The sequence below is a fragment of the Coturnix japonica genome, chromosome 7 (genome assembly GCF_054131305.1).
Source record: "Coturnix japonica strain WE chromosome 7, WE-NBRP24, whole genome shotgun sequence".
Taxonomy (NCBI): domain Eukaryota; kingdom Metazoa; phylum Chordata; class Aves; order Galliformes; family Phasianidae; genus Coturnix; species Coturnix japonica.
The window spans coordinates 33,112,916-33,140,682 of record NC_140669.1 but is presented as its reverse complement, the minus strand read 5'-3'; the positions used below and the strand labels follow the sequence as shown (position 1 = coordinate 33,140,682).

At 51.5% G+C, this 27,767-nt stretch overlaps 1 protein-coding gene across 1 annotated transcript; it reads right to left on the bottom strand.

The window, feature by feature from the left end:
- Positions 1 to 3,668: 3,668 nt before the first annotated feature.
- COL6A1 (collagen type VI alpha 1 chain) lies at positions 3,669 to 23,507 on the bottom strand. Its single transcript, XM_015867694.3, has 34 exons — positions 22,925 to 23,507; positions 22,128 to 22,257; positions 20,852 to 21,052; positions 20,462 to 20,621; positions 20,096 to 20,218; positions 19,984 to 20,004; positions 19,811 to 19,831; positions 19,675 to 19,719; positions 19,387 to 19,440; positions 18,364 to 18,408; positions 18,240 to 18,266; positions 18,067 to 18,093; positions 17,924 to 17,968; positions 17,697 to 17,750; positions 17,221 to 17,283; positions 16,856 to 16,918; positions 16,622 to 16,711; positions 16,449 to 16,511; positions 15,866 to 15,928; positions 13,151 to 13,213; positions 12,592 to 12,654; positions 11,855 to 11,905; positions 11,735 to 11,770; positions 11,213 to 11,275; positions 10,810 to 10,875; positions 10,643 to 10,678; positions 9,964 to 10,000; positions 9,528 to 9,536; positions 8,845 to 8,978; positions 7,992 to 8,101; positions 7,371 to 7,554; positions 6,992 to 7,166; positions 6,433 to 6,462; positions 3,669 to 5,697 (listed from the first exon to the last, which is right to left on the bottom strand). Exons 1-34 carry the CDS (start codon positions 23,016 to 23,018, stop codon positions 5,087 to 5,089), a joined length of 3,057 nt encoding a protein of 1,018 aa, XP_015723180.1. The 5' UTR covers positions 23,019 to 23,507; the 3' UTR covers positions 3,669 to 5,086.
- Positions 23,508 to 27,767: the final 4,260 nt, after the last annotated feature.

The following is a 27,767-nucleotide window of genomic DNA, read 5'->3' as shown; positions in this document are numbered from 1 at the left end:
AAGGCTCTTAGGTCTCTGGGAATCTTCCTCAGCAGCTCCCATGTGGGGGGCAGAAAGATGGCACAAACCTCCCCTGGGAGCACCCCTTCAGTTTCCATATGGCTCTGGCTGTCCCTGCAACGAGGATGGGCCTTTGGTTGGTTGCATCATGCTCCATTTCCAGGAGCTGGACTGGCTAGGAATCAAAATGTTAAAAACTTGTCCCTGTGATACCTCATGTTCAGAACATCTCTTAGCAGAACTGAGGACCTCTGTAGAATCATGGAAACATAGAACACCTTGGGTTGGGAGAAACCTTAGAGACCATCTATTTCTACAGAACTGATTTGATTGTCTTTAGGACTCTATTTGCCAGCATTCTGTTTGTGAACTGATTTTCTTCACACCCAAAGAGTAAAATGGGTAAGAAAGTGTTTCAACAAAGAGGAAAGACAATGAAATAGAAAATGAACAGCAACATTTACTTTCTTTGGAGATATATCAACAGTCCTTGGAGTCCATTCTTAGCTTCTTGGAGAGGCAACTGCTGAGCCACTTGGCTGCAGCTTCCCCTCTTCCATGTGCCTTCCAGAGCTTTTAATTGCTGCAGGACCCAAGAGATATTTCCCTGCCTGCTGGGAGGGATGCAGGAATTAGGCAACATAATCCTTTCTGCAGGAAAGTAGGGAAAGCATACAGTGTGGACCCAGATCTCCTGGCAGACAGTGAGGTCATATTCTGAGAGGACACACCATGGCAGAGCATGCTACCATGTAAGACGCTATGAAGTGTGTGTCCAAGAATGTATTGTTTGTCTAATTAATGCCTTTCGGCCTAACCAGAACACAACAAACAACTAATTCCATCCAGTTACAAATACTTACAATCCAGATAACTTAGTTCTTGATGGCAATAAGTAAAACTGTGGTATGCACATCTCTCAGGGCTGTACCATGCAATGTGCCTGGGTCCTATGCACTGTTATGGGGGGCCACCAGCTTCTGATGTCCTTTACCTGATGATGTGCGGTGTTGACAGTGTGTGTGTGGTGGGGTTCTATTCCTCCACAGTCCTGAGTTTACTCAGAAATTCTTTTGTGTGTAACCCCACATTTCGTAATGGGTTGCAGTCTTTCCACTGCTGTTTGCCCACAAGCTTAAAAGGCAGAGAAGCGTGCAATTGGACAAAAGCAAAGTAAAACTTAAGCTAAAACACATTTAGGAATAATATAGTTAAAACAAACCCCAAACCACAGGATAAGAAAAAGGCATTTGAGCGTTCACTTATTTTGCTAGAGGCCAGCTCCTCTGCTCCCTACACACTTCACAGGCACAGGAAATAGTAATATTGAATGCACTATTCAAAGTTATCCTAGACTAGATATTTATTGTGATACAGCTCAGTGTCCTGCACCAACATCATCAACAACAATTTGTCTGAGCTTCAGAGTTTGAAGCAGTGGGATGAGTTACCCTGATAAGCCTGTGAAGTGATACCAAACCACCAACAGCAAGGAAAGAGGTGAAGCCAGGTAGAAGAGGGATCTTTCACAAGTGCTCTCAGCAGCAGCAGTATAACCCTTGCACAGACAGTTACCCAGACTTCAAGTCCTCTTTGTAAAGCAAGAGGGTCCTTTAGTCATTACCAGAATTAACACATTTCCAACCTCTCCCTGCTTACTCCTTCATGGCTTGGGCTCTGATCCCACCAAGTCTCCATTCCTCCTCTGTTCTCTCTCTCTCTCAGCCTCAGCCTTGGAGCCTCCTCCCTCCACAGGGGCTCCATCTGGGTCAAAGTTTCCTATGGACCAAGGAAACTGCTGGTGGTACATCACCACCATGGTCCTGTGGTCTCCAGCATTCCTGTGCCATCCAGGACAGTGCCTCCGAGGAGCTGCCTCAGTCTGCTAAGCTGCTGTTATTTGTGTTTGTTGCTTGTAGGGTATGTATCTACGAGTCTCAACAGACTGATAAAGCAGCCTCTGTGATGTCCCCCTTCTCAAGACAGCATCATCCCATGAAGGGCTGTGAATCAGCATTGTCTCAAATGAGGAGAGTTTACTCAGAGGAAAACAGAAATATGGCCCAAATTCTGTCACAGTTACATAAATCCCTTGCTGAACATCTGGGGAACATCAAAGTTTAACAAAGCAGGCCTGCAGGCAGAGGCATTTTTGACCTTCCCTGTAATGGAAGCGTAAAAATTGAGACTGAAAGAATGGAAGTAAATAGAAACAGAAATGGAACACAAAACGGGTCTAGCACACACTGGCCAACTTAGGCTTAAATGCTTGACAAGGACTCCTGCAATCCCATCTGGACAGCACACAAGCTTGGGGAGAGACAAGGCAATGCACATCAACACTGTGTGTTGGTACTGCTGGGAAGCTGCTGCTGGTCCCTGCTTTGATGGGAAGTCAGCTTCCCATCCAGTCCTTTCCAAAATGGTGCTTCTATCTGGGCAAATGGCAGCTTACAGAGAATGTTCAGTTCTTCCCTTGGTAACAGTGACAAATGCTTCAAAACTGAGGCTTGGAAATGGAAACTGCCAGTGTTTGCTGGTTTGTGTTGTTCACCCTCTTTAAATAAAAGGGGAGAAGCAAGGGCACGGTTAAGGAGAGAAAACAGGCTCATGGAAGCAGGAAAAATCCCTCCTGCCACCCTTTATTTTTCAGCTGAGAGCAATCAAATTATTGCCAACCAGATCAAGGAAAGAGTGTGTTCCCCCCAAGTTTTCCTAGGTGTCTTTTGCATTCCCATCTTTCCCATGTCCCAAGGGGCAGAGGCAGCACAAAGTCTCCCTGAGTCCCTAAGAGGAGGCTCAGGACAGCAGTAGCCCTGTCTCCTTCCCCATTGCCTGCAGCCTGCTGCTCTGGCTAGAGGTGCAGGACATGTGGTTTCCATTAGTGCAGGGAGTGAGCCTGGGGGGGTTAGACCTCTCCCAGCTTCCAGCTCCACTCCTGCTCCTCGTCACCCAGCAGGAATAGTGGAGCTGTTTCCTGCCCACCCCTCTGCTCTTCCCATTCCATCATGGAAAGCTCAATGCTGGTGGCGGTTGGGTAATCCTGTGGTTTGTGCCCCACTCCCCTCCTTCACCAATGAATCATGCAGGTCCTTAAGAAATACTTCTTGGCTGCAACAACAGTGGCTTTTATTAGGCACAGGCATGAAGGTTTTTTTCCTAGGGTTCTGTGGAGAGGACAGAAGGACATCTTTCAGAAACACCCCTGGAAGGAGGACACCATGCAAAGTGAAACCACTCCTGGAGCCTCTTCAGAGGTGCTCCTCAGTTTCCAGCTGTGAGTGAGGTGTCCCCAGCACTGCCAGCCTGCCCTCTCATCTCAGCTGAGATCTTGGTCAAAAGAGAGCACTGCTACAAGGAGAACATGAGATGAGGGAGGGAGCAGGGAGGTGCCTCCCCTTCCCAGAAACATGATATAAATGGGGAACAGCACTTGGGGATTAACTGATGTTGGATGCATGCAAAGTGAAAGGTCACAGCAAGCCCCCGGGGCATGCAGCCATTCCTAAAGACAGGCATCTTTCAGAGCTGCCTTAGGCTGTAAAATAAATACCTAGGTAGCAGCCTGCCTGGTAAAGCTGGTTGAGTCCCGCTGAAGTCCTCCCAAGATCCTAATATCCCATATTTCACTTTTCAGCTGCTCAAGAGAGACAAGCTTCCAACGAGACTGTGGAAAACAATTTATTTGACAAATTTCGGAAGTGGACAACTTTTAGTAAAACACAGGCATAAAATAAAGGTAACTTCTGGATACAAAATAGTTTGGGGTGATGGTGATACCTGGAAATCACTGTTGCTTTCTCAGAAGCGCATGAATTCATAGCAAGAGCACCAATGGAAGCACTGAACAAAATCTCACCCAGCCAAACCACATCTTCAGTGTGGTCCTGGAAACAAAAGTGTAAACACCAAGGGCCCACATCACCCACGTAGTGATAGCACCTTTGATATCTGCAGGGTGTGATTCAAAGCCCCTGGCAGATAATGGCAGCCTTTCTATTGACGTGGCTGTGCTGCGGAATAGGCCCTAATTCAATATATAGTAGAGTTAGTAGGCCTAGGTGTCCAACTCCTAGATAGTCTGGTAGAAACAATACTCCCAGAGAGCTCACTGGGAAACAGACAGCTTGACACTTATGAAAAGAAAAAAAAAAACAAAAACAAAACACAACAAAAAACCACTAACTGGGCTCAGAGAGATTTTCCAGCATGGTGTTTGGACCATAAGGCAAGTCATCAGGTTACGTATGAGGTTCCTGGTTTCACTGTAGGACCACTAAATCAGTTAATGAAAGAGTGCAACTTCTTCTCATGTTCCCCCCTCCCCAGTTGCTGTTGGCCACCTCTCCTTGGTCAGCACCCAGCCCCCTGCTCTGGATGGGAATGTCAGCGCTGAGGTGTGCTCCACCACCCACCTCCAACCCAGCACTGGGAAGTCAGTGGTCCATCGCACTGCACAGGAGGCTGGAGATGCTTCCAGCTCTGCCTGGTGCACAGGTGGTTCAGATAATAAGTCCATCTCTTCCCACCAGCATGGGAGACATGAACCAAACTTGCCAGCCATGACAATGATCCTCTCTCAAAACTTACTGAAACGCATTGGGTTAGGACCACTGTCAGCTGGGAAAGTGCTCAGCTGATGTATGAATGAAAGAGGCAAATAAAGGAAAAAAACTATATCTAAAAAGGCTATAATCAACCTTGTGGGACTGAGCAAGTCCTTAGTGGTACAACATTCCTCATCCTGGTTCTTTCTTGGCAAAAAACCAGAGAGATGAGATTGCTTTTGGTGTTCAGGAGGGTTACTGCTAGGTGTACTTATGCTTGCCTGCTGCAGAGAGTTAGTGAGAGGCAGTCACAGGGCAGGGGTGGGAGGCTCAAAGCTAGGAGGGCAGAGATGCAGATGGAGAAGAAGGTGGAGAAGGAAGGAGACTGTGCACAGACAGGCTGTTGCACTATGGCTTTCTGTATAGATGCAAGTTCCTCAGGCTGGTCAAGAATACTGTTAATTTTTTTTGTCTTGTCATTTTTCATTTTTAGGTGAGAGAAGAGCCGGAGTGGTCTGGGTAGAAACCCACTCGAGTGCTCAGTCAACAGCTATCTTCCTAGAGACAGTTTGGTAGAAGACGCCACGCAGCAGAGAGGTGTAATCAGGCACACGGAACAGGTGACGCTCCCCGTAGACAACGTCATAGTTTGCACTCTTCCCTGTTACCAGGACTCGGACATTGGGCTCGTTGACTTGGCTGCCCACTGCCAGCACGTAGACCTCAATACCAGCCTGCTGAACTTCCTGCACAGTCCTCTCAATGGCCCTTGCGGTGATCCCCTGCGAGTTGCCATCAGAAAACACCAGCACCTTCTTCTTTGCCCCAGCACGAGAGGACCGCTGGTACAGCCCCGTGATGTATTGCAGGGCGGCATTGACATCTGTGGCTTCGTTCATGAACTCCATGTTGTCAACAGCCTTGGCGATGACCGTGTAGTTGCGCTGAAATGGGACTTCGACCTTCTGCTGGTTTCTGCCACTGTACTGGACCACTGAGACACGCACAGAGTCTTCGGCAGGCTTGCTGGCCTCAAGGAACCGCTCTGCAAGCCGCTTCACAAAGCTCTTGGTGGTGTCAAAGTTCTTGCTGCCCACGCTGGTGGAGCTGTCCACCAGCAGCATGATGTCTGCCGGGTTGGCAAAAGTGACTGCAAGAGGACAGACCCAGGGCTCGTTACACTGCTTTTTTTTTTACCTTCTGCTTTCCATGGGAAGCTGGTGAATTCACCAGCTGTCTCGCATGCTTCCTGCTTTGTTAGGCTTAGGAAATCCCCACTCTTTATGGGTTAGCTGCTTTGGTTTCCCCTACTCCAGTGCTATCCTACATGCGTCCTTTTACCCTTTCATTCTTTCTTTTATTTAGTCTATGACTTCTGTTACTTAATGCAGTGGGTGTTTTCCTTGACTTACACTGTCCTTTTTTGTCTGGGGAATCATTACATCTTCCCAGACTGGCCTATTTCCATGAGTCTAATGATTGTATACTCTTCTGACATCAAAATGGATCTGTTTAAATTCCTTGCTTTTCAACCACTTTTCTCAGATATCCTGCCACAGTGCTGCTTGGCCCTCCCCCCACATCACAACCAATCTCATTTGTCTCATCTAAAGCCTACATGGACTATATCTGGCACAGACTCCTAAGGAACTAGAGAAGCCACTGTCCAGCCTCTTCTCGCTCCTATCCCCCAAATGCTTTGAGCTGGGGTGTACATGAGAGATTCCAGGTTTGCTCCTTCCCTAGACCAGCAGCAGAGCTCAGGAGCCTCCCTGCTGTGGGATATCTCCATCTCTATGTCACTCCACACAGCAACTACCACTTCCCTCACCACAGCATTCACAGCCCCTTTGTGTGTATTATGACAACAGGAGCAGGTACTCACTTGGGCAGGTATAATCCGGACATTTCTTCTCTGTTAAGAAAATCAAAAAGAGTAACATCACCAACTCACCAAGGAAAACTGCTTCTGTAGCGTAGCACAGCTTCCCACAGAGCCACAGTGGGGATAAATGCTCACTTTGGCTGTAGCCTCTTCACACAAGTTGCCATGCAACATTTATAAGCACACACCAAAGAGCACAGAACACGTGCTTGAAAATTCCGGGGGCAGAGATATCCTGCAGTGGGTTAGGACCTGGGCATTGCTGCAGGATGTTCTGAGTCATAAGACATCCTTGTTGCTCATCGACTGAACTGTGAATATTGCTCTCTTCCCTCAATACCTGAGCACAACTTAAGAGCATGACCAGGGCTACATGTGGAGAGCAGTTTGCATCCCTCACCCTTTGGCTGCTACAATCCTTACTACGGCCCTTATTGCCACCAGCCAGAGCTATGCTGCACTGGCAACTTTCTAGGGGTAAGGACTAAGACCCGGGTTTACATCCTGAAGCCAGGACCTCACGTAGATCCAGGTGCCCCCATAGAAGCTTTTCACTTACCTCGGCAGACGTATGAGGTGATGTTCTGCAAGAAGGAGTCATCTAGGAGCTCGGCGTAGTTGTCCCTCTGAATGGACAGCCCTTGTCTCCTTGGCATGCCTAAACAAGCGATGTCATTCAGTTGGTCTGGGTTTGGGTTGTTCCGGAAAATGTCGCCTATTCCAAGGGAAACCACCTGTAGAAAAGTTAAAGTGCTTCAGTGGCACCTGATTCATTCATTAGCTTGACTACCTGCCACTGCATAAGAGAGCTTCCAGTAATAGGGGCTCGGGTCTTGGAAAGCAAGAACATGAAGGCCTCTGGGGATCCTGCACTACTCCAATTGACCATCATTCCATATCCATTCCCTGCTAGCCTCCCTGTGCCACCATGCCCTTACCGGGGTGACCTCGCACAGAGATGTCAGAGGGGTACGGTCCCGCAGTGTGTCAGAGCGTCCGTCTGTGATGACGATGGCCACGTTATTGCTGGAGGTGAATCTCCGCAGTAGGTTTTCCTTGCTGAACTGCAGGGCTTCTCCTGTGTGGGTGCCCCCAGCGATCCATTTCAGATTCTTGACTGCCCTGCAAGCAGACACCAGAGAGCCTGAAAGCCCCGTGAGCAAGCCCTGATATGCCCTGTCCTTGGAGGTGTTCAAGGCCAGGTTGGATGGGGCCCTGGGCAACCTGATCTAGTAATTGTGGTAGTTCGGTGGCCCTGCCAGGCAGGGGGGTTGGAACTTCATGATCCTTGAGGTCCCTTTCAACACAGGTAATTCTATGATTCTATGATCTCACTGACACATGAGCATGCTTGCAAGGCAGGGCAAAATCCTGCTTGCACAGAGTTTTACGCAAGTTCCTTGGTCTCAGTACCACCCACAAAGCCACCAAGAGACTTTTCATCGCATTTAGCATCCTAGCATTTGTGGAAGCTGCTGGTCTAGAGATGGAGGACAGGACATGAGTAGGGTGTGCTCGGTCAGGTCTTTGCACCATGTGCTGAGACCCTGCAGACTCACTGTTTGAGTGCCCCAATGTTGTCTATGTTGGCATCCCCCATAGCCACCAGCTCCTGCGTGTTGTTGTGGCTGTACTGCACAACGCCCACTCGGGATTCCCCAGGCTCAAACTGTTGGAGAAGAAAAGAAGCCAGTTACAGCCAGGAACCTCCAGGGGATCTGAAGAGTTCAGGAAACTCCTAGAGGTTTCATCCTGGACATCTTAATGGCAGGCAATGCAGCTGCACCTTGGTGGTGGTATTATTCCAACAGGAGTGGATGCAGGCAAGCCCAGTGAAACAAGACCCAAACTCAGGTTTCCCACTTCAGCGCTCTCAACATAAACCATTGGGTGGTTAGGAACAGATGTTCTAAATAAAACATGCTCTTCTTCTTAATTTTATTGCCCAACTCTAGTCTTCCAGGCTATTTACTGGCACTTTATCAGCCAAAGACCTGTGCATGTCCACAGTCATGTCCAACAGCAGGTCCTCATGTCTTTACAGCCCATGTTGAGTTACATCTTACAGAAAGTCTGAACTTCAAACATCTCTTCCGCAGCAGAGGGATAAGTGGAATTTCCCATGCAGAGCATGTTACCAGGGAAGAGTTCAGAGAGTAAATATTTTTATTGCCCTTCAAACAGAAGGACTTGAAGAACACTGCTCTTCTGTGCTGCAAATCTCTCTCTCTGCAGTGCACTTAACTGGTAAACTTAACTAAGGTTTGGGAGCAGACAAGGCTCCCTGGGGGCAGGCTGACAGGGGCCTTGGGAAGACACTGCTCCAGCCACCTGAAATACTCATTGGAACAAGGGAGAGAGCAGGAAACTGACTGAAAATAAATGTATCCTGGCACCTGAAGGAAATCTCACCTTCACACGCTCGTCTTTGCTTAGGCGGTCAATGACTTTGATGATGAAATCCTTGGCAATCTGGAAGTTCTGCAGGCCAATACTCTCCGAGCTGTCCAACACGAAGAGGAGGTCGACAGGACCACAAGTGCACTCTGCAGTAAAGCACACGTGTGGTGAGGCTTGCCTTTGCTATCCTAGCTGCTCTCAGAGCAACATGCTTTGCAGGGAGGCATACCCAAGCAATCAGCTGGTGTTTGCTGTTAGTCTGGGTGGAAGGACTGCAAAGCACAGTGTAAAATTCAGCAGCAAAACAGCCACACAGGAGCTTTAAGAACCAGCTTAATATTTTTTTCCCTGTACATTTTTTCTCAGCACCCCTTATAAGTCATGTAACATTGCCAAGCTGTGAGTACCCACCAAACAGTCAGTAACTATTTCCAAAAATCTGTTTCCTCAGAAGCCTCCTCACTTCTTCCATTTGCCCAGCCCAGGAGGATGGAGGTGACACTGGTGGGCTGGAGGAGGCTGACTCAGCTTGCTCCCCTCTTGCCCACAACTGAAGGACATAATGTACTCTCAGTCCTTGCTTAAGGCTTTTGGACTGCAAACCAAGTGGAAGGCGAGGAGTAGGAAGAAGGAGGGGGAAAGAGGGAGAAGCATTAGCAAACACTTGCAGAGTGATTTTGCCAAGTAACACTCACCACAGCATGCTAGAGGAGAAGGGAGAGAAAGAGAGAGCATTAAATTGCTGCAGATGGAGGTTTTCATACAACACAGACAGCAAGTCTGTGTTTCTGCAAACATAGCGACACCAGACCTGGATGATTCAAGCTCCTGCTCATTTGTGGAGGTTTCCCTCCTGGTTGATATATCCAGATCTCTCTCTTTTAGATCACAGTGCCCTGAACTAAAGCAATGTGTGTGGCAGAGCTCTATCTCCAAACACGCTATGGGTTTCTTATTTAAATAAAAAAGCTAATCCTGGAGAGATTAACTAAATTGCTAATTGTGAAGCTCACATTCAGACTCCCTAAGCACCCTGTGCTGTTGCAGCGCTTCATTACCAGGGGTGCCAAGGTGCAGCCACCCCACTCCACATGGAGCCAAGCAGAGGACAAGAAATTGAAGGATACTTACAGCACATCTTCATGATGATGTCCAAGATTTCACATTCCTGAAACCAGAGATGAAGAAACTCTATGGACATCAGCAGTGGTAGCTGCCTCGCTCCCAAGTGCTGCTACCCACCACCCTTCCTGCTGCTTTTTGAGCCTTCAAAACAGATTTTGATCTGGAAATAAGTGATGCACAGTTGGGGCTGCTTCCCTTGGAGGAGGCCAGGGCTAGGCTTTGCCAGCAGTGAAGAGCACCCATTACACTGACCGTGTAGAAGAGGCTGCATGGAAAGCCCCGTCTCACCACCACCCAGCTGGCAGAAACTTTCCTCTCTTTGTTGCTTTTATCACAAGCTTACCACAAAACGGGGAAGCCTTGAGTCTTTGTGACCCATGGTCAGGACATGTCCTGATCCCCTGGTTGGTGGGCAAATTAATCAAGAAGCCAGCAAAGCAAAGAGGAGGGGCCAGTCTGGGGATAATATCATGGTCTTCCCACTTATGTGAGAGCTAAGTTTTCACACTGCACAGGGGGCTTGCTGGTGATGGCCCGACATGAAGGAAGGAAACCTGGCCAGCAAGACTCAGCGGGGCAGTAATGGGGCAGGTATCACCCAGCCCACGAGCATGAGCCTCCCAGCAGCAACTCCCAGAAGCAAAGACCAAGTGAGCAAGCAGTGCCTTGATCCTGTCATACTCACATCTGGTCCTGGCGGCCCCACAGGTCCAGGTGGTCCCTGACAAACAGAAGTGTTGAGAGAGCATTTAGAAGAGCAAGAACTCATAATGCAATGTAGAGGTTGGAAAGGTTGTTTGGCTTTCCATCTCTCATCTGGTTGGTGCAAATCCTTCTGGAGCCCTTACTTACCGGGCGGCCTTCAGGACCCCTGTGGCCCTTTGCTCCTTTGATGCCACTGGGACCAGCAGTTGGGTTCTGGAGATGAAACAAAAAGAAAATTCACAAAGTTTGTCCTCTCCTGTGGAGGGAGAATTCCCAGTGTCTCTTCGAGCAAACTTTGATGCTGACAGGAAGCATACAGCACCACATGGAGATAATACCCAACCTCAGCCTAACAGAGCTGGAGGTTTGCTAACCTTAAGCTGTAGAATCTCAGGTGAACATCTAGATAGTGAACAGCTGCAATGGGCACTTGCAGGCTCACAAAAGCTGATGGGCTCTGACCCAAGGGCAGCATAGTACTAGATCCAGCTCCACACTCCCACACTAACCCCAAAGAGAAAAGTCATGCAGCTTTATAGAGATTACTCACATCGTTGCCAGGGTCTCCAGCTTCTCCTTCATCACCTTTAGGACCAACATATCCTTTTGTTCCCTGAAAAGTAACAGAGAGGATGTTGATAGTGTGGTGAGGTTCATGCATAGACCTTATGAAAGTTGGCTTGGAGAGGAGACAGAGAGCTATCTATAAGATTCCTAGCACTACATGTCAATGTTATTGAGGGGTACATCTCCTTAGTTGGCTTTCCCTGTTATAGTCACTGTCCAGTTCCCTCCAGCTGGTTCCTCCAACACCAAATGTTGGCTTTGGACCTACATTTGAGAGCACTCTGCCATCCTTGGGTGTTGCACAAAGGCAGGACACTTCTATGAGAAGTAGAGGAGGGAGGTAGGGAGGTCTGTGAATAAGATAAACTGGGTTCTGAGTGATCAGGCTGTTTCAGGGAGTCCATTTTACCATACAATAGACAGAGAGGCTCTACAAGCCAAAGTAACACCAGAAGACACTGGCCAGGGAGTTCTCTGTTGGTACTGAAGGAAACAACACACTTACATTAATGCCAGGGTCCCCTCTGTCTCCTTGCGGACCCTGGGAATGAAGAAAAGGAAGTGTGTTAAGTCAGATAAGCATCAGTAATGGTCTTATGATTTCAAAGCAGCAGACTGAACTTACAGGGGCACCTGGGAATCCAATCGTGCCATTACCAGGAGGACCATCCTCACCCTGGAAAGGAAGAGAGAAGTGGAGGAGACAATGACAAGCAGAGTTCTCAGATAGCATGGGGAAGGATCTTGCCTTCCTCTGCAGCCACCAAGAGGAAGCAACATCCTTCCTTGCTCTACTTGCAGAGCTGTGTTTAGAACAGTTATTGTATTCTTCTATGCTATATCCAGCTGAATACTGTTTTTACTACTTCTTCCCTGGGACAGAGACCAATCTTGCTGAGTCCCCCAACTTACCATGCCCACTCCCACTCCCCCCAGCTGCATACCCAGAGAATGCTGCTCCCTTTGTAGCACTTTATAAAGCACAGGGAGCACTGGGACATGAGTTGCCTGTACCCCTCTTGAAGGCCACCTCTCATTCTTTATTATAAGAGGAAAATGGAAAAGAGTGAGATGGAACAAGCCCCAAAAGTTCTGATGGTGACACTGTGCTTCTCAGAGATCAGGGATATGGGCACAAGCTGGGAACACTGGGCAATATTACCTCCACTGCTGAAAGTACATTCTAAGACAGGGCTCTCTGAGCCTGCAAAGTGGATGCATGCTCAAAAAAAAGCTGCTTTCAAGTTTTCCCACCATATTTCAGCTGTTTATGAGAACCATTTCTTTTCTCCCTGACCTGGACCAAGCAGCCAGCTGTAGATCCTTCCCACATTGCGTGCAGTCTCCATAAACACTACTCACCCTTTCTCCCATTAGGCCAGGTTCTCCAGGCAACCCAGGTGCTCCAGGTGATCCCTTGGGGCCCTGGAAGGATCAGAAAGAAGAGTCAAGCACTGTGTGCCATCCATCAAGCTGGGAAGATGGTGCCTTCTGAGGCTCACCGCAGTGCTCTGGTCCCTTGCTTCCTACCTAATACCAGCTCTGAGAACACACCTGGAAGCTAGAAAGAAGCCCCTTTCATTCAGGAGAAGCAGGCAAGGGTTACTTAAGCCTGCCACAGGAGATACTTTGCTCCCCTAGCTTCTGCCAGAGGAAGGACAAACTGCAAGGTGAAGCCACATCACTTGTGGTACAGTTATACCCTCTCTAGGAGACAGGGAAAAAGGTATTCATAGCATCCACCAAAGGATCCACCAAAAATGCCTTGAAATGTCTGCCAGGAAAGCTGACACCTCACTTTGTACCCCAAAAAGGGTTTCCAAGACCTATGGGATTTGTGGACAGTCTTAATGGGCAGCATCTCTTGGTCTTCCCTCAATTCCCTCCTCCCAGGAAGATACGAGGATGAAGTAGCACTGACCTCATTGCCACGGGGGCCATCATCTCCTCTGTAGCCCTTTGGTCCTGGGGGTCCAGGCTCACCCTAGGAGAACACAAAGAGCTGTCACATGAACCCCTCCTTGGAGGGGCTGGTTCCTTCATTTCATAGTGGATGTGCCATATCCATCTGGGCAGCGGCCACTGGTCAGCAGGGCTGGCCAGCAATGTTCAGAGACAAGAGGCACGAGGAAAGGAGGCAGGAAGAAGGTGGGTTGGGGTTTTTGAGATGGTCTGTGCTGGTGAGATGTGGGGGAATGGGAGCTGTCTTCACGTGTTGCACAGCTTAGCGCAGCTTTGCAGCTGCTGTCTCTCACCACCCACAAGCTGAGGAAGCTTTAGTTCCCTCCAGCTGTCCTTGCAGCTCCACTTCACACACTCTTCTTCCAGGGAAAGGCACACAGATGGCAGAGAACACCAAAATTGTGCAGTGTGGAGAAGAGCCTGCTTAGAGGCGTGTGACCCTTATTTCTGCATAAGAGCCCAAAAGAGAGAAAGCTGGGAAGGAGGGACTGAATCTTATGACCATTCGTATCAGCCAAAGTTGAATTCCAGACGCGCCTGACTCACACTGGTCATAGGTGCCTTCACTGTAACAAACAAGTTAAAACCCTTTGCAGCCCTGATGGGGTTTGTGAAGATGTAGGATCTTGAGTTGTGAAGTCCCTAGCAGTTTCCTGACCTATCTTCCTTCTATATGCAACAAGAACTGTAGGAGGGATGGGCACCAGAGCCACATGGAGATGGACCACCAAAGCAGCCCAGAGAATCAGGGGATGAGCACGCTGACCTTCAGCTTCTCTTGCAGACAGAAGGGAGGGTGAAACAGTCACAGGTTAGCAGGAACTCCCCCTCCTTGCCAAGATAAATGTGCTCAAAGAGCCAGAGCTTGCAGATAACATGGCTTGAAAAGCACTAGTGTTTGCCTAAGTTCTTCCCTTGCCCAAGCCCAATTACGCATTTATTTTTAATTTGGTCAAGCAAAAACATTTTCCCTCAGTTTATGGAAAAGGATAATAATAAAAAAATCTTAACTTTACAACCGCTTTTTAAATCTCCCTACAGTGACTGGGATACTAGGGCAGCTACTGCTCTGGGGAGGCATCAGTGCTGTAGCACTTCCCTCTGTGACAGGGAATGAACTCACTGCTCCTGGGAAGGGAAGATGGATACCCCATAAGCTTGGTGACAGCCTCCTCTCCTTTCTGCCAGTTAAGGCAGGCTGGGGAAGATCCTTCTTCCTGTTATGCTTATACAGCTTTGGCTCCCAGGCTTAGGTCAAATTCCTCTACCTGAATTCTATCTTATCCTGCCCAGTCCTGCCTTGAAACTGGAATGAGACTCTATAAAAGGAAAGCAGCTCTGGACCTTCTTCCTTCACTGGTGTCAACCCATAGCACCAGCCCATGATATGCACACATCCAAATAACCGCCCTGTGACCAGTGGCACCTCCCACCATGGTCATGTCCAACAAGCTGGATGTTGTCTGATACTCTTTGACTGTGGCCAGAGCTGATTAGCTCAGTTAAGAACAGAAATATCTGTACAATGCAGTGCAAATTTGTTGCTTTTCACCAGCACAAGGCAGGTTTGAGGGCAGACTGACTCTGGGCAAGCCCAACCCTAGCATGGGAGTCTAAGTATGGGGCAGGTCTGCCACAGTGGTGCTCAGCCCCTTTCTGTCTGTCCCACACTCCACATCTCCTACAGGGCTCTTCAACAGTGAGTTGACCTTGAAGGAGTTCCAAAGCTCACACTAGAATGAAGACTAGTGTCTTCATTCCTCACCCTTCAGGAAAGTCCTCTTCCAATGGTGTGAGAAAATTTATCTCAGTGCTTTCCTATATCTTGAGCTCTGTTGAAGCTCTGATGATTAAAGGAATAGGAGGAGAGCTGTGCAACAGAGCTTCATCCAAGGGTGATATCAAAGCGTGCTTACTCAGGTGGGAAGGCCATGCTGGTTATTGCCAACAGTGCTATCTCCACTGAGGATTAACCCAGCGGCTCCAGAGGAGTTGAGTGGGAGCTGGGTATGACCTTGAGAGGAAAGAACCTCTAACTGTGTGAGGGATAAAACTGTGTGAAGGGATAAAAGCCTTCCTTCAGCTGAAGGAATCCAGCTTTGTGCTCCAGAAAGACAGCAGATCTGAGATCAGTTTCTTGAAGGCACATGAAGAACGGGGCTCATAGTAGGAGGACTGGGCCTCACAATGGGCAGATTTGAGAAGCAACTGGCTTTGGGACAGACCATCTGCAGATGCCAGGGGTGTCAGGCCACTGCTGAGGCCTTGTTAGGCTGTCCTTGCTCTCACAAGACATCTCATTGACTCCCATGATCAAGGCGAACAGTGTCTGGCCCCAGGCCTGAACATTTTGTGCACTGCTGCAGCTCATACTTGCTGGTTTCCAGATCTGCCTGCGAGACGTGTTGACATCTGTTTCCACAGGGCTGGGAAATGACGTGGAGGTCTTTCTGTCCTCAGCCCAGCAGCCAAGTCTCCATTTTCTAGCCCTGCTCACATTCTGAGTTCTCCTAGAAATCACTGCCCCTTTGCACTGGCTTTGCTGCCTGATCTGGAACATGCTAAGATCTTGCTGCTCCAAGATGTTGTGGCATCATTTCAGCCCTTGAGCACAGGCTTCCTGCCACACCATGAACTTCCACACGTGACTCAGAAGGTTAATCCAAAGTCTTACCTGGTCTCCAGGTGGTCCAAGAGGTCCTTCCCGCCCTTGGTCACCAGGTGGTCCAGGCTCTCCCTGAAAACACATACAGAGGACATCAGAAACAGAGGGGCATGCAGGCACCTGTGCTATTGGCCATGTGTTTGTCCACTTGTCCTGGCCTCATTCACCCCATGCTTGCAGCAGGTGATTCACCCCTGACAGTCCCAACAAATAATTTCCTATTGACTCCCACTCACTCCTGCAAGGGGAGGGAGGTTTTCTCCTCCCCCAGGTGCCTGCCTACCACTGTGCCCTCCTTACTGAGCTCTGTCTGTCTGCAGAACCCCACCGCTCCCCAAGGAGGACACCCTACTCATTTGCTCTCACCAACTGGTTTATTATCTCTGGGCATGCCCTTGTCTGAGGTTTGTCTGATTGCTGAGAACCCATCAGTGTGAAGGTGTGATTGCCAAGGCAGGATGTGACAGGTGCCCATTGGGCAGGGAGGTGCATGAGCCAAGCTTGCTGACTGCCCACCCATTTTCAGCCCCAGCTGCCCAATATGCAACCATTTGCAAGCAGATACCAACAGGCTCCCCATGGATGTAGTTACCAGATCTCCTCGTGGCCCACGGTCACCTGGTGAGCCTGGGGGTCCTCTTTCTCCATTGCTGCCCTGCAAGAAGATTGTGGGAACACAGATATAGGACCCCTCCCAGCACTGCACAACACTCCCTCATCACCCACCCACAGCCACCAGCCCTGCCACAGCCTGCCCATGCTCACCCGGTCTCCTGGAGGACCATCTGCACCTGGGGAGCCCTCATCTCCTGTCTCCCCTATGGGGCCAGGCTCTCCCCTGTTGCCAGGAGCACCCTGTAACAAAGCAAAGACAAGTCAGAGGGTTTTCAAGCAAAGCCCTGCATGCTAGCAGAGCCTTGGGCAAGCTCTGCTTTGAGGAAGAGGCTGGAGAAGAGACCTCTCCTCCTTGCATAGGACTTGTGTGAGCTCTTCACCAACCTTCTCTCCGGGGCTCCCAGGAATGCCCTGCCGGCCAGGTTTGCCATCTTCCCCAGGCTCCCCCTTCACAAGGACACAAGAAGACACATCATTACCAAGGGGTGGATTTTGGTTCCTATGCTGAGGTGGGTGGCTGAAGCTTTGGCTCTCCCTGAGCTCCCTTTTCCTCCACAGTCCCTTCCACCACCCCACCAATGTGAGCCACCATTTCTCAGGAACCTCTCAGAGTTTTGGGAACATCCTGGAGCTGGGGCAAGCAGTGCACAGCTCACATCTCACCAACCATGACCTCACTGAGGGCAAGGGGCAGCACACTCTAGTAGGGGCTTGATCCCAAGGTCCACGAGGCTGGGGAGTGGGCTCACCTTTCCTCCCTTAGGTCCATAAGCACCAGGATCACCCTTTGGTCCAGGTGGGCCCTGAGCTCCCTGTTGAAAAGAAAAAAAAAACCCAGCACAATTACCTGCAGAAAATGGCATTTGGGAAGCATTCTGGCAACCTGGCCCACAGCATCTCAGCATGAAGAGCAAGAGGGATGGGTGGCACGGGATGACACAGCACTCTTGCACTGTGGGGCTGTGCGAGTCCAAGGATGGCAGCTTTGCCATCCAAACCTTCAATATGTTCCGGCTGTTTGGGCACAACAGCCTGAAGCTGCCTGATGCTTTGCACTGAACTCTTCCTCTCACCGAGCAGCCTCCAGCCAAACATGGCATTCTCACACATCACAGTGCAACAGGGGCTGCTTCCAGGAGGGGAGTGGGACACGTCCAGGAACCACGTAGGACATCATGAGCATTTCCAAGTATTCCCAAGCAGGAGTTGTCCATGGAGTACGTACATCAAATCCAGGCGAGCCTTTGCAGCCAGGTAGCCCAGGGTATCCAGCTTCTCCCTGTGGGACAGACAGAACAAGTGCTGCTATAAGTAGTACCTGTGGATGCCCCTGCACATGGGTACCATGTGGGACATGGCCTTCTGCTGTGGGCCCCAACATAGTTGTCAGGGTGTCTGGGTGGCACCCAGAGTCCTCAGGCTGAGTAGGACACCCCAGGGGGGAAGGTTTACCTTCATGCCATCAATGCCGTCAATCCCACGCTTGCCTTTCTCACCCTGAAATGCAGATAAGGGACCATGAGGAAGTGACTTCCAAACACCCTCCCTTCCAACCCAAGCATCAGTGGGGAAGAATAAACTGTGCAAAATCTAACCTTGGCTCCTTTGGCTCCTCTTGAGCCCTGCAAAGGGAAACAGAGAGGTCAGGACCCTCAGACCCACTGTCCTTGTCAGACGCCAGTGCTGGCAGGAGGGTTGGGTGCATAGGCAGTGAGCTGCCAGCCAAGCAGAGGGCACCAAGACCCCCTCAAATCTTCGCTTTCCTCACCTTTTCTCCTCGACTTCCTTTGTCACCCTGGTAATGAGAAGAAAAAGGGAAAACAGAGAATGAGGACACCAGCATCTTGTCCCCCAGCTAGAAACTGTGCCCGCCGCCCTGCAGCCCCACATACCTTCATTCCTTGGTAGCCAACGGGCCCCATGTCGCCTTGCCTGCCCTGGAAGACAGAAACATGGTGTTATGTAGGCAGACACTGGTGCCAGGTCAGCACTAAGGGGACAGTCCCCATTTAGGTCCATACAGCACTGACTTTACATTGTCAATGATTCTGTAATGTCTCTTGACACATTCTGCTGGATATGCTTCTTGTCCCCACTACCACAGCCCTCTCCCCTAGCCCTGCTTTTCCCTTGCCTGCTCATGTGGCACAGGATGCTGTGGGGTGGTAGACCTCCAGCATCCCCAGCCATTCCAAAGGGTGAGGGAAATGGGGACACATCATTTGGGGTGAAATGGAAGGGCAAGAAAACCCTCAGGGAAGGAAAAACATGCTCATGCCATGGGGTTTCCAAACTGGGTCCACAAAGGCTGAGTAACTGCACACGTGTGTGGGAGAAATGTTTCTCCCAAAATAAACGTTACCTAGTAAAAAAGGGAGGAGGAAAATGGTTTCCTTGTACAATTAGCTTATTTACTGAAGGTTTCTCCATAACACTGCTGTGCTTGCGGTGTTGGGAGAGAGCTCAGGGTACACCCCATGAGTCAGAGAGGCATCCCACAGGAGGGGCAGCTGCTTGGGGCAAGGAACAAGGCAGCCTTGTGGGACCCTGTGCTGGGTGGGTAGATGCAGGGGGGATGTCTCTGTGTCACCATTCCTTTCCAGGAGTAGTGGGCTAGGACACCACCATGGTAATGGGATGGTACAGGGTTACAGGATGGTGTCCTACAAGGGATGGTGCAGGGATGGGAAGTGCTGACACCAAGTGCAGCTCCCCATCACCTTGCCAATGGGGATGTGCCTGAGAGCTCTGGCAGAGCCACCAAGCCTAGTCCACTAGAAACACAGCATCATAGAATCATTAAGGTTAGAAAGACCACTAAGATCCTCTGGCCCATCACCACCATGCCCACTAAACCACAGCCCTCAGTGCCACATCTCCATGCTTCTTGAAAACCACCAGAGTTTTCTACTTACAGGGTCTCCAGCATCTCCCTTCTGACCAGGAAGACCTGGCTTTCCTCTTTCTCCCTGAAATACAGGACAGAAATAAAGTTAGCTCACCTTCCCCAGGAATAAAATAAGGCTGAAAGAAGAGCAGGGAGGTGATCAGGGCAATGCTCCATGGGTATGGGGAGCAAAGGACAGAGGCCACATGGGACAGCTGTTCCCATCATCTCCTTGGTCAAGGAGTGACATATGTCCCACTGGATCTTGAGCATCCCTGTTGAACTCATTGCTGTGTGGCCAGGGCTGATTCCTCACCTCATGGCCTGGGTCACCAGGAGGTCCTGGGGGTCCTCGGGGAGCCTGTGGGAGAGAGGTGGAGGTTAGATGGAGCCACCAAGACACAGGATGGGGGCACAAGGAGGGGGACAGAGGCCTTGAGGGCCTGACTCACATGGCATTCGAAGGAGCAGCACTGGCCGGATAAAAGGAAAAAACAACATCAGAAGTGGTAGAACCATGCTCTGCTCAGGGGCATCCTCATTGCTGGGCAGAGTTGGGCCCACCAAGTCCTGCAGTGTAGGGATGAGCACAGGGAGTGGGCTTGGTGTGTGGGGGAACACTCACCGATTGCTCCATGTTGTCTTTCTGCAAGGCAAAAAGCAAAGAGAGGTGGGTTGTGAGAGCACAGGGAGCCCAGGGCAGGGGTAGGCTGAGCAGGGGAACAGGCAGTGCTCACAATCATCTCGATGATGTTGTTGATGGTCTCCTCCACATCGAGATCCCGGGTTGGCTTCAGGCTGGTGGCAGTGAAGTTGCGGCGGTAGGCATGGTCCGTGGCAATGATGTTGAGACGTTGGTCCTAGGGTTGGGAGGCAGAGTAAGATCTGCAGGCACTCATGTAGGATGTGCCCAGGGGACAAAATGGGGACCCACACCCTCCCTCCAGCCCTCAGTGTGTCCCCAGCCCTTGGTGTTTCCTTCACACTTATTCTGTTGTGTGACCACTTGTCTCCAGACAGGGCAGTGGAGCCCCTTTACACCAAGTGCTGCTGGAGCACTTGCCCTGGAACTGCTTGCCCTGGAACTGCTGCTTGGTCCCTACCAGGTGGTGGGGTGAGATGGCGACAGAGAACACTTTGATCCCCAAATGTTTGGCTTCGTTAGCAGCATCATCCAGGCCTCCGCAGGGCTCCTTGTACCCCTCCAAAGGGTGTCCATCAGTCACCACGATCAGGTATTTATTTTCCTTGAGATGGGAGCCGCTGCAAGGATTTAAACACTACATTTAGTGCTACAAGGGTTTAAGAGCCCCAGTGCCCCAGCCTACAGGCAGGTTTGTCTCATCCCAGCACAGGTGGATCAGCAGCAACCTGCCACCCTACGATTAGGTGACTTCCTTCACACCAGGGACAGACCTGCACAGGGACATCCCAACCACCACCCATCTCAGTGCAGCACCACCCTATTCTTCACCCCAGCCCCACTGCCATACCCGACAAGCAGCCGCTCGATGCCCTGCTTGATGGCACAGTCAGTGTGGGTGCCCTTCCCAATGTAGTTGATGGCTGACACGCTGTTCTTCAGCTCAGCCCTGCCGCTGGGCATAGCAATGAGGTCCTTGATGATGACGACAGAGTCGCTGTAGTGCAGAGCCCCAGCATTCCATGCCAGAAAGCGGTCACAGCGGAAGTACCTGCATGGGGACACCAGGATGTGTGCCTTCAGCCTGGCCCTATTGCCACCACACTGCCACCTATGCTGCCTGCAGTTCCTCTGCCAAAGTTTTGCAAGGGCTCCCTGCTTTCCCTCAGCCTCAGGGAACAGGTGGGTGTCACTGCCTGAAGGATGCTTGCATCCAGAGAGTGATGGGAGCTGAAGCCTTCTCCCATGCACCAACATAGGTTTGTTTGCCAGTGTGACTGCCTGGGAGAGAGGTATCACAGCACCTCATGCTCGGGTTTGAAGTCATAACCAGTATCCCCCAAAATGACACATTCAGGATGCTGGGGCCAATCCCAAACAGATGTGCAGTCGCACACTTCCCAAGCCTGTCTTCTCCCTTCCCATCAGGACCTTCCCCAAAGCTCCCTGAGCATCACCATCCACCCACCCATCCCTGAGGCACCCCAAGCCCACTGTACTACATGTAATACTGCAGACATGGTAGTAGCATGGAGGGCCATGACCCCATGGTGCATAGAGAGCACAAGGGTGGCCAGTAGATGCTGGGCTCAGGAAGCCCATCTGTCTATCTGCCGGCATGTAGCAGAGTCTCAGGACAAAGCCTGGCACCTCATTTAAGAGCCAGGCTGCATTGATGGGGGTCTGGCTGGTCGTCCCCAAGCACGTGGTGATGTGGTGCTGATGCGAGGTGACCCTTCCCAGCATCCTGCCCCTCCAGCTCTGGGGAACTCAGGTGTCCCTGGACACCCCTAGGTGCCCTTCACCTAGAAATTGAGTTAGATTGGGCTGGTAGCTGTGAGGGTGCATCTAGGAGTAGATTGCTGGGTGAAGAGTTGGTGGTGTCCCATGGGACTGCTGGGTTCAGTGCCTGGGAGACAGATGCCTTTTATCATCACAATTAACACCAGAGAATCCCACGGAGACCTAAGCAATGGCTGGAGTGGGACCAGAGTGGCCATAGGTGTGCAGAGGAGAGACATGGCCTGGTGTCCTGGTACCCCCCACAGCTTTGCTCTCCTCCAGAATCCCACCCAGCTCTGGCACAGCCCCAGAGACCCCCCCAAGGGCAGTGATGAGCACTGTACCTTTCTGTCAACTTATCGATGAAGCGGTTGGTGAAGTCCTTCACTTGCGCCACGAGGTCCCCGAAGGGCTTCACCCTCAGGGCGACACTTTCAGAGGTGTCCAACACAAAGAACAGGTCCACGGGGCAGTCTGGGGGCAAGCAGAGCAGTGTGGCACAGCACCGCTTTCAAGTGAGCCCCCGGCACAGCTGTGGGACAAACACCAGCAGCACAGTGCTGGGTTGCTAATCCCACATGCGAGCAGGCACGTAGGGCTGAGATTGTTCTGCTTTGGCATTTACAGTAAGCCAGGCTGTGTCTGAGCACATAGCCATAAAACACCAATTTGTGCATTCTTTCATCCTTTCCTATTTGCATCCACGCTTGCAAGACCACCATTCGTATTTTAAAGAAGGGACAGCTGCAGCAACCATTTAAAACAAAAGCAAACAAAACCAAGACATGGCAGCTACGACCACAAAGAGAAACTCACCATTTCCCAACACGTTCCAGTACAAAGACCTTTGCAGAGCAGAGTGAAACTAAAAACGCGCCCCAATAGTCTGTGCCCAGATCGATGTCCTTTACAAAGACAAACCCTCGCCATCCCCTCCCTGCATCCCAGCCCTGACAAGGACACCTGACAGGAGGAGAACCAGCACAAAACAAGCGGATCCGCTTCATCAGAGCCCATAGAATTATAGAACCACAGAATCGCTACCGTCGGAAAAGATCTCTAAGATCAGCGCCCGCACCGCAAGCACGACTCATCGCAAAGCTCGGCAGCTCCGCGCTCCTCCGGGCTGTGCCCCGCTTACCCTGAGCCCTGAAGACACGGGCGCTGACTTCAGCCTGCTGAGCCCAGGCACCCCCCAGAAGGAGCAGCAGCGCCAAGGAGTCGTGCAGCCCCATGTCGCTGGGCTCAGATTCCCATCGAGTCTCAGAGAAAGGAGGAAGGAGGGAGAGGCCGGGTCCGGGTCCGGGGGATGTTTCAGCGCTCGGGACCTGGGGAAGGAAGAGCGGGCGGGGGGGGAAAGGACGAGGAGGAGACTCCGTAGCCGAGATGGAGGGTGGGACCAGGGCTGTCCGTGCTGACTCAGAAGCCAGCCTGCACTTCTCGCTGCCTTTCTGCGCTCGTTGTACCCGTGAGCACCCCTCGTGCGGAGCTCCGGCGTCCTCCAGATTACCCTGGAGGTACCTGGGAGCTCGGAGCTCTGAGCTGAGCCCACCGGGGGATGGAGGAAGGCAGCCCTCTGCATCCCAGATAGCCAGAAGCTGTGCTCTGCTGCCTGCTAAGCAGGGTACCCACTGCAGGGCACACCTGGGCAGGGGGCATGACAGGGGCAACAGGTTCAGCCTGAGAAGTGCCTTCCTCCTCTGCTCGCAGGGCTTTTTGCTCTTTCTCCCAAAGAGTCAAGATGAGACCCCCCCACACATACACAGAGTGACCCCCAGCTGCACCCTGTCTATGGGGGCTGAAGCTGTACCCCAACCTTTAGATGTATCTTTAGTCCACTTGGGTGCCATGAGGACCCACAGCAGCACTGGGACCCACAGCCCTTGCAAACAGCCTGCATTCCATGTCTGGCTCAGGGAGTGAGCCCCACGCTGCTCAGCCAGGCTCTGCCTTAGTGCTGAGGTTGAGGCTTTCACCTGGTGGGGCAGGTATTGCCCAACCCTCATCACTGAGCAGCATTCACTGCTACCTGGGAGAGAAGGGAAACATTGGGGCTGTTCCTGCTACAGCCATAGCTTGCTCACAAGGATGCTTGCCCCCTTTCATGGTATGGAAGGGGGCAAATGGATGTGTTATCCAGGCCAAGGAGTACTTAGCTGGAAAAAAACCTAGGAGTCGACAGAATAAACCCAGCTCAATGACCTATATACAGACAAGTTGAAGGCAGCATTTGCTCTCCTGCTTACAGTGTTGTGCTTCTGCACCTGCACAGCTACTCCAGAGGAGCTCCTGCACTTGCTGGAGATGACTGCTCAGGTTCCTTGCCAGTTTGCTCAGAACACTCCTACTCTTCATTCTCCAGGACATGGAGACATGACCTGTGATCCTGGCCTTTCCCTGGGAGTCATCATACCCAGACCCAGAGGCTTCTCCTCAAACATCACCCAGCCCCTTCCTTCTTCTCTCCCGTTTCCTATCCCACCGCTGTGCCTCTCCACCTCCCCACACAACCATTCTGGCAACGTCATTGTGCAGGTGGTCTGTGGAATGTGGTGGGAAGAAGGCTCAAGCTGAGATCTTCAGAGTAGTCCCACTGAGTAGGAGTCCCATCAGTGGAGGAGCATGCCTGCAAGCTGCTGAGGAAGATGCACTCAGTAATGACTCTTTGGATGAGCATCATCAGAAGTCAGAGAGTCTTTGCTCGGCTGCTTTGCTCCTCGTGCTTTGGTGGGAGCAGCAGAGGAGCTGAGTTCTCTGCCCTGCAGTAGGGGGACACCTCAGCCATCTCAAGTCTGGCCCGGCTGTGCCAGTGAATCTTGGTGGTGATGCTGCAGCTTGTGCATGGTATGGATGGACTGTGCATGGCTCTGCATGGCTGCAGACCATCAAAGCATCCCAAACATGTCCCCTCTGCTATCTGACCCAGCCAGGGGCTTGGATCTGCACCCAGCTTCAAAAGCCTTTGAGCTTATTGTCTTTTCCAGGTCTACTAAAAGTAGGGCTAGTGGCCAGTGAGGATCCCAAGGCACCAAACAATGGTTTCCTTGGAGAAGTCCAAGCTGATCTGTGTGAGTCCAGCTGGTGAGCAGGCTACCACCCTCTGTCCACGGAGGTGTCTGCAGGAGGAGCAGCCCTCAGAGCAGGATGGCAATGGTGCCACTGGCACAGAGCCCTGGGAGTGCAAAGCCACCCTGACAGCAATGCCCAGTGGGCACAGAGCCACACAAGGGCACTGGGAAGGGTCTCACATTCTTTCACCTCCCTGCAGAAGGAACTGGGAGAAAAGCCATCCCCAGCCATGCAGCACCTCCCATCACCTTGGCACCATTACTGTGAGCAGCAGCATTACAGCTTGTCCTTTCTGCCAGGGGAGGACCTGCACCACTGCCTCTGCTGACCTGATGTGAACTCCTCCACATTGCCATCTGCCAGCACTGGCAGGGTGGGTTCCTTATCTTTCTTTTCAGCATTCTTCCCTTCCAGCAAGGGTACTCACATCTGGGCACACAGCTCAGAGAGTTCTTCCTCCTCCACTATGTGCTCGGGGGTCCTAGCAGCCCATGTTCATGCCCAATGGTGAGCATCCCTACCCATGGCTCCCCAGGCTGCCCCGTAGGGCTGCAAAAGGGCTGGGGGCTGGCAGTGGGAGGCTTCCATCCACCCCACCCAGAGTACCCACACCACCATTGTGCAGACCCCATGCATGCCAGCACAGCCCCAAAGGCAGAGAAGCAGCCCCACACCCAGGCTGGCTTGGGGTGGGTTAAAATTTTCCCTGTTACCTCACACTGGCCTCTGGTCCTATGGAAAAACAAACCATCTGGTAATCATATTTCTCTTCTAGCTGTCTGAGCCTGCGGGAATGCTTGGCTGGCTTTCTTCAGAGAGAAGAGCAAAAGGGAAGGCATTGGATGCAGCGTGGGAGCTGGAAGAGAAGGCATGGCTCACCATCACCTCTATCACCCATGTGCCACCAGGCACAGCCACATGCTGTCACCCTCGTGGTGGTACCTTGCAGGGCAGCTTATCCAGGGCTGGATCTGTTGTCAGGCTGTACCCTCATCCCCAGACCTGGTCCCTTCACCCACCAAAGCTTGGACCCACTTGCTGAGTGGGCTCATTTTCATGGGGAGGAGATGTGAAGCTCTTGAGCCACTGCAACACCATCCTCTGACCTCCACAACATGCAAACCCCGGTTTGCTTTGTTACAGCTTGGTTCTGACCTCTCTCAGGGAGCCAAAAACCCATCCCTGCTTTCCTTGCTGCCTTATCTCTTTAGTACGGTTTCATTTTCCTTCTGCACTAACAGCAGGCTCCAAGATGCATGGCACTTGCACAATCTCCAGTCAATCCCCCCTGGGCTGGTGGCAGGGGCAGATTCCCAGCTTAGTGCCAAGTGTTGTCCTCAGCTCTTCTATGGATAATGAAGAGCAGATGTACAACACCCATCTTGCTGCTCCCCAGATCTGCTTCCCTGGCTCCACAGTGCTGAAAAGAAGTGTCTGTCCCCAAAAGGAGCCCAGGAGGGGAGGATAAGTGGCTGTGGCCCAGAGCAGAACGACTCACAGAGGAGGCATCACAGGGGCCACCAGCACACACTGCAGATGGGAAAATCCCGGTGGATTATCATAATGATAAGCAAAGATAAACATCTTTGCTGTCTTTTTTTTCTCCTTCTAATTTGTTAAGAGGAAAAGTTAAGCTGGCTGTTTCATATCCCCAGACACTCTCACTCCTGTCGGCCCCCTGGAGCAACAGTAAAGCTGGGGCTGCCCACTGTCCCCATGGGTCATGGCTGTCTTGCAGCTGCCCATGGAGCCCAGAAACCTGTGATGGTGCCAGGCATGAAGCATGGAGCCATGGAGCTGCTCCTGGCACAGCACCACCAGCCCTGGCGAGTGTTGGCTTTGCCATACTGGTTTTGGGCAGTGTTGTATGGAGACAGGAGTGGCTCTTGATCCTTATGGGTGCTTCATAACTCAGGATATTCTATGGTTCAATGTCATCTCATTTGAAATAAAGAGAGCTGTGAAGGAGAGCAAGTGTGGAGTGATGATTTTCCACAGCAAATCACTTGTTTTGATTTAGGGCTGGTAGTGGGCAGCTGGAGCATGGGGATGCTGTTAGGTTTGGATGTCAGGAGGGCTGGGAATGGGCACTCTGTGATGCTGGTGGAGTGACTGAGCGATCCAGGCTGTGCTGCAGGCTGGCAGCTGCATATGGGGCACATGCTGTGTGCCATGGGTCTGGTCCACAGAAAATGGGCTGAACGCAGCTTGGGCTGGCTTGGAAGGTGGTAGAATGCTTCCCTTCACACAGAGGCACGAGAAAATATTGAAAAGGGTTCACTTTCCTTCACTTCACAATCGGGACAAAATCTAGATGGGTTCTCCTGCCTGTGTGTCAGGGGCCAGCTGGGCACAGAGCTCCATTTCTGCTCCCCATAGGGTAGTATTCCACTCTCCAAGGGGCACAGGGCCGGCAGCCAGCGTGATGGGGAGTGGCAGCTCTCTGACAGTGCTTCTGCAATGAGAAACGAAATGGTCTGGGCAAAAGGCATGCCCCGAAATAACACTGGGGCTGCTCCAAGCTGCTGGCGCGTGGCGTGGGGCAGCTGGTCTGAGAGCTGCCATTGTGCGGGGCCGGATGGGCAGCACGCACCCATCCCAACAGCCCGTCCCCGGCGGTGACTCACATTTGCTATAAACACGTCTCCCGGCGGGTAATGAATCCTGGCCTTTGCTGCCTTTTGGGAGGGCTCTGGGTTTGTTTCAGGGTACTCCCCCCCCGCCCCGCTCCCCTTCCCCTCCTGGAAGCCTGGCTGCTGCGCGTGATTGTTTCCTGATGCTGAGCACAGCCAGCGCACTGAGCAGCTTTTTCCAGCTGATGCGTGGGCTGTGTGGGATGAGCTTCACCTTAACCCTTCTGCTGCGGGGACTCCTGCTGCCCCCCAGCATTCTCGTTTGTAAGCAACCACCTGGGA

What these genes read in the sequence shown, in the direction of transcription:
- COL6A1 (XM_015867694.3), bottom strand. Translation starts at nt 23,018, where the DNA reads ATGGGGCTGCACGACTCCTTGGCGCTGCTGCTCCTTCTGGGGGGTGCC. An exon ending in ACGGCATTGATGGCATGAAG is followed by an intron (nt 17,751 to 17,923) that starts GTAAACCTTCCC and finishes TCTGTCCCACAG; the next exon opens with GGAGAAGCTGGATACCCTGG. An exon ending in GCAAAGACGAGCGTGTGAAG is followed by an intron (nt 8,102 to 8,844) that starts GTGAGATTTCCT and finishes CTTCTCCAACAG; the next exon opens with TTTGAGCCTGGGGAATCCCG.